Source organism: Oncorhynchus masou, chromosome 15 (assembly GCF_036934945.1).
Source record: "Oncorhynchus masou masou isolate Uvic2021 chromosome 15, UVic_Omas_1.1, whole genome shotgun sequence".
Lineage (NCBI taxonomy): Eukaryota > Metazoa > Chordata > Actinopteri > Salmoniformes > Salmonidae > Oncorhynchus > Oncorhynchus masou.
In genome coordinates, this window is record NC_088226.1 from 61094511 (window position 1) to 61100447 (window position 5937).

At 48.5% G+C, this 5937-nt stretch overlaps 1 protein-coding gene across 1 annotated transcript in view; it reads right to left on the bottom strand.

The window, feature by feature from the left end:
• The window catches only part of LOC135556592 (voltage-dependent calcium channel subunit alpha-2/delta-4-like), a 107739-nt gene extending 104217 nt beyond the window's left edge, over positions 1-3522 (bottom strand). The window contains exon 1 of the mRNA XM_064989912.1: positions 3422-3522. Coding sequence (XP_064845984.1) covers positions 3422-3441 — 20 coding nt within the window. The 5' untranslated portion in view covers positions 3442-3522. The remainder of the gene's footprint in view (positions 1-3421) is intronic.
• Between the last annotated feature and the right edge of the window lie 2415 nt (positions 3523-5937).

Sequence of the window (5937 nt, forward strand, 5' to 3'; positions counted from 1 at the left end):
TGACTGACCACCACTGACTGTCTGACCACCGCTGCATGACTGACCAATGCTGAATGACTGACCACCGCTGACTGACTGACCACCACTGCATGACTGACCACTGCTGACTGACTGACCACCACTGAATGGCTGACCACCACTGAATGACTGACCACCACTGAATGACTGACCACCACTGAATGACTGACCAATGCTGCATGACTGACCACTGCTGACTGACTGACCACCACTGAATGACTGACCACCACTGACTGTCTGACCACCGCTGCATGACTGACCAATGCTGAATGACTGACCACCACTGAATGACTGACCACTGCTGACTGTCTGACCACCGCTGACTGACTGACCACTGCTGACTGTCTGACCACCGCTGACTGACTGACCACTGCTGACTGTCTGACCACCGCTGACTGACTGACCACTGCTGACTGTCTGACCACCGCTGACTGACTGACCACTGCTGACTGTCTGACCACCGCTGAATGACTGACCACTGCTGACTGTCTGACCACCGCTGACTGACTGACCACTGCTGACTGACTGACCACCACTGAATGGCTGACCACCACTGAATGACTGACCAATGCTGAATGACTGACCACTGCTGAATGACTGACCACCGCTGAATGACTGACCACCACTGACTGACTGACCACCACTGAATGACTGACCAATGCTGAATGACTGATCACCGCTGAATGACTGATCACCGCTGAATGACTGACCACCGCTGAATGACTGACCACCACTGAATGACTGACCACCGCTGACTGACTGACCACCACTGAATGACTGATCACCGCTGAATGACTGATCACCGCTGAATGACTGACCACTGCTGACTGACTGACCACTGCTGAATGACTGATCACCGCTGAATGACTGACCACCGCTGAATGACTGACCACCACTGAATGACTGACCACCACTGACTGACCACTGCTGACTGGGTTTCCGGTGGTAGTCAAAAAAAACATTCTCAGTGCCAAAGACGATGACATCCTATGCCAAATGTTGCCTGATGGGAACTAAGATTAGTAAAGTTATCAAATTCTCATACATAAACAGTTCAGAAGTAGCTTGTCAAGTATCTTTTATCTGTGACACACTGGTGTAAAAACCAGTAGAGCCTCATTATTGTTATTTTATTGTGTTTCTTATTGTTTTAGTTTATTTTCGTAAATATTTTCTTAACTCTATTTTCTTAAAACTGCATTGTTGGTTAAAGGCTTGTAAAGAATTTCACCTGTTGTATTTGGCGTATGTGACAAATAAAATTGTATTTAATTTAGCTCTTTGGGAACTTTGAAGAGCGCGATAGCTTACTCAAGTAAATGTATGTAAGATCAGGAGAATATCCCGTTTGTCCAGCGCCAGCCCTATAATGGCCTACAAATACAATCTACAGAATCCCAGACAAGCACAGAACAGCCAGCTCTCCCCATTGTGCCTTGGGGATACAGTGATGCACTTTACCTCAAAGACAAGTCTAGACTATTCCCACATGGGAAATATAATGTAGCGAACCACTGGACAAACACTCCATCACATCAGCACACTAAGTGACCTGATGATGAGGTTTGTTCTCTTCCAGCTGAGTAAAACATTGGCTGATTTCCACAAGAGGAGAAAATCTGGATTTTGAAAGCATAAGGGGGAAAAAATCAGGGCTTTGTCACAATCACATCAAATCATGTTGTGCGACTGGCCTCGATGCCCTCTAGCTCTGTCCCCTAATGTGGTGGGATGAGAGATGAGTGTGGACACAGGGCCAGGCGGGCAGAGAGCAGAGGGCAAAGTGTGGGACTCAACCGTGATTCATCTCCCAGGCTCATGGGACATTTTTGAGGGCTGTGGTTTTGGTGACAGTTAGATGGGGTTAAATTATAGCAGGGGGAGAGAAGCGGAGGGAGAGGAGAGAGGAATCAGGGTCAATGTGTAATCAGGCCTTAAAACACACCGAACAGCAGCTGACTGCAGATAAACAACAAGCACCAGCCAGTCAGGCAGTCAGCCAGTCAGGCAGTCTATCAGACAGAACGTATCAGAATAGAGATTCAATCTCCTCCTTATATGTCATTTATCAGACAGTTTAATCCTCCTCTTCTATAACTGGGGTGGATTCGACTGGTCAGACATTTTATCCTCAAACATTTTGCAAGAGCAACACTTGCATTTGTTAAAAGTGAGAAAGTCAGTAGTCACTTGCATCCATCCTCTTTTACTGCTGCTGAACCGTAGTCAGGGTGACAAGATGCTGAGAAAACTATGGAGACCCATCACCATTAACTAGAGGATTGCGACAGACCACATAGATATAGGAGATAGTATGGTGAGAATACCACTGAGCTGAGTGAATTGCTCAGCATAGACTTGCTGCACCATGTAGAGCATCCTGACTGGTTGCATCACCGCCTGATAGCATCACCGTCTGGTAGCATCACCGCCTGGTAGCATCACCGTCTGGTAGCATCACCGTCTGGTATGGCAACTGCTCGGCATCCGACCGCAAGGCGCTACAGAGGGTAGCGCGTAGGGCCCAGCACATCACCGGGGCCCAGCTCCCTGCAATCCAGGATCTCTATACCAGGCGCTGTCAGAGGAAGGCAGCCTCCAGCCTCTCAAGTCACAGACTGTTCTCTCTGCTACCGCACCCCAAGCGATACTGATGCACCAAGTCTGGAACCAACAGGACCCTGAACAGCTTCTACCCCCAAGCCATAAGACTGATAAATAGTCAGTTAAATATTTAACCAATAGTTACGCAAACTATCTGCATTGACCTTTTTTGCACAAACTCTTTAGACTCATTACATATGCTGCTGTGACTGGTTATTATCTATCTATCCTGTTGCCTAGTCACTTTACCCCTACCTACAGGGTTGAAGTATATGTACATACAGCGCCTTCAGAAAGGATTCAGACCCAACAACTTTTTCCACATTTTGTCACCTTACAGCCTTATTCTAAAATGGATGAATTTTTTTTATTTCCTCATCAATCTACACACAATATCCCAGATAGTTTCATCCGTTTTAGATTAAGGCTGTAACGTAACAAAATGTGGAAAAAGGCAAGGGGTCTGAATACTTTCCGAATGCACGGTATCTACCTCAATTTCTTCATACCCCTACACATGAACTTGGTACTGGTACCCCACGTCTAAAGCCAAGTTAACATTACACATTGTGGATTTATTCCTTGTTATTTCTCTAATTTATCTCTCTCTGCTTTGATGGAAAGGGCCTATAAGTAAGCATGTCACTGTTAGTCTACACCTGTTGTTTACCAAGGATGTGACACATACCATTGTATTTTATTTGGATTTGACACACAAAGCATCAGTAGGCTGTATGAAACGTTAAAGGAGAGACTGTTGGAGGTGAGCAGTACTACATAGTTTTAAGGGTCTACTCACGTCTCAGGCGGTATCTTCATCTGAGCGTGAGCAGTGAAGCAGAACCAGCTGAAACACAGGATCCACAGGCCCAGCCTCAGCCCTGTGGGGGTTCCCCTGGGTCCCAGCCTCAGCTCTGTGGGGGTTCCCCTGGGTCCCAGCCTCAGCCCTGTGGGGGTTCCCCTGGGTCCCAGCCTCAGCCCTGTGGGGGTTCCCCTGGGTCCCAGCCTCAGCCCTGTGGGGGTTCCTCTGGGTCCCAGCCTCAACCCTGTGGGGGTTCCTCTGGGTCCCAGCCTCAGCCCTGTGGGGGTTCCTCTGGGTCCCAGCCTCAGCCCTGTGGGGGTTCCTCTGGGTCCCAGCCTCAACCCTGTGGGGGTTCCTCTGGGTCCCAGCCTCAACCCTGTGGGGGTTCCTCTGGGTCCCAGCCTCAGCCCTGTGGGGGTTCCTCTGGGTCCCAGCCTCAGCCCTGTGGGGGTTCCCCTGGGTCCCAGCCTCAGCCCTGTGGGGGTTCCCCTGGGTCCCAGCCTCAGGCCTGTGGGGGTTCCTCTGGGTCCCAGCCTGTTTCTTTCTCCACCTGATCTGACTCTGGGTCGTAGTCCCATCCTGCCTGGGTCCACTGTGTCGCCTGAGGAGGATATCCGTACGGTTCCGCTGGCTATGGCTCCTCTCCAATATCTCAGTCAGCACACAACAAAACAACAACAACACACTTCAGGATCAGCAAGCCTCAGGAAAGTGTTGAGGAACATCTCAATGAGTCTGCAGGGTTAGGGTTAAGTTTCCTCATGTCGGCTAAAGGAAGTGGAAGACTCTGACGTTCTTTTTAACTGTGTGACCCAGACTGCTCTTCTCCTCAGTGTGCGTGAATATCCGGTGTCTGGATCCTGTCATCCTCCAACCCTTTCTCTCCTTATTTTCTCATCCTCTCAAAACATTTACATTTAAGTCATTTAGCAGACGCTCTTATCCAGAGCGACTTACAAATTGGTGAAACCACAGGTCAACCTCTCCTCTTTACAATCCTAAAGCACCACAACCTGCTCCTGTTGCCTTCTGGTGTTGGAAGATCAGAAGCTATAAAACACTCCAATATGACACAATGAAGAGGCAGTATTTAGATCACTGCGACCTGTCCATCAACCATGACCAAGACATTCTAACAACTATTCACCAGAAGTTCACCATGCAGTGGTCATTCACATGGATCTAGAGTGCTGTAGTTCCTATGCGTCCTGCCGGTGAAGGATCCCCTCCTGGTCCCTGGTAGCCCAGAGCAGATGAAAAGGTTACGCAGAGACCATACCAGACTAATGTGCCATCAAACTGACAACATCACCGGCCAGATGAAAATATCCACAGGTAGAGGCAGGAGGGACGCATGTAGCAGCCATTGATTTGCCGACGCTGCCTTCTCTGACAGTCACCCAATTTAGGGCATAATCTACTTGGATTAAAACTCCCTACCCCAACCGACAAGGGGATAGGAGAGAGAGAGGAAGGGAGGGGTGGATAGAGGAAGGGAGGGGAGTAGAGAGTAGGAGGGAGGGAGGGGTGGATAGAGGGAGGGAGGGGAGGAGGGAGGGAGGGGTGGATAGAGGGAGGGAGGGGAGGAGAGAGGAGGGAGGGAGGGAGGGGTGGATAGAGGGAGGGAGGTATCGAAGCAGAGGATTGGATGAGGGGTTTGTTTTATCTAAAAGGATTATAGTGATTTCTGGAGACAGGCTCTTGTCCATCCAATCAGTGGATGAATAAAAGCCCCAACAGTTTGTTTTTAGCGAAGGAGGTGCTGAACTGTCTGGGACATCTAGCAGAGCCTGATACTCAACAAAAACACAGCCAGCTCCCGCCTGGCAACTCTGGCACTCTGGTACAGGAGCACCGCTAAGCAGGAATGGAGCAGTACTGCATGAACACACTCACGCATGCATGCACACACACATCTTTAAAAAAACGCATGTTTGTATTTTTGTCTTAATACAACTTTGGAAACAGTGCTGCAGTGAGGCTAAGTGATAAGGGATGTACAAGTGGGACATCAACTAGAGGTACTTTAAGACTAATCTCCTTTAAAATAATCTATTAGAGGAGAAGAGCACTAAGCTGCTACTCTCCTGACCTAAGGAATCTCATGGTCTCTCATATTCAGAGTGTCTTATGCATGACCTTCAATAGAGAATAGGGTTTTGACTCCATAACGGTTTGGAGCATTTGGCACTAATCAAAAACGGTCCATTCCTAAAATGACACTTTGAGCTAAACCTATCAACTCATAGTAGTCCTTGGTAGAGACTGAAGTCAAGACACGAGCTCCCTCTGCTGGCATGTGAGGAAACACGCAGGCGTTTATCTCTGGGAAGGGACACAACACAGAGGGAAAGCAGTAACGTTACTGCAACTTAGTTGACGCAAATATTACTGATTTCTCCTAACATGGTGTTCATTCTGGGGTGATGAGACAGGGGGGAAAAAATGCCACCCACAACAAAAGAGAATATTATTCCAGTTAACTTTCTCAGAAGACTAATTTTAGTCCTGTG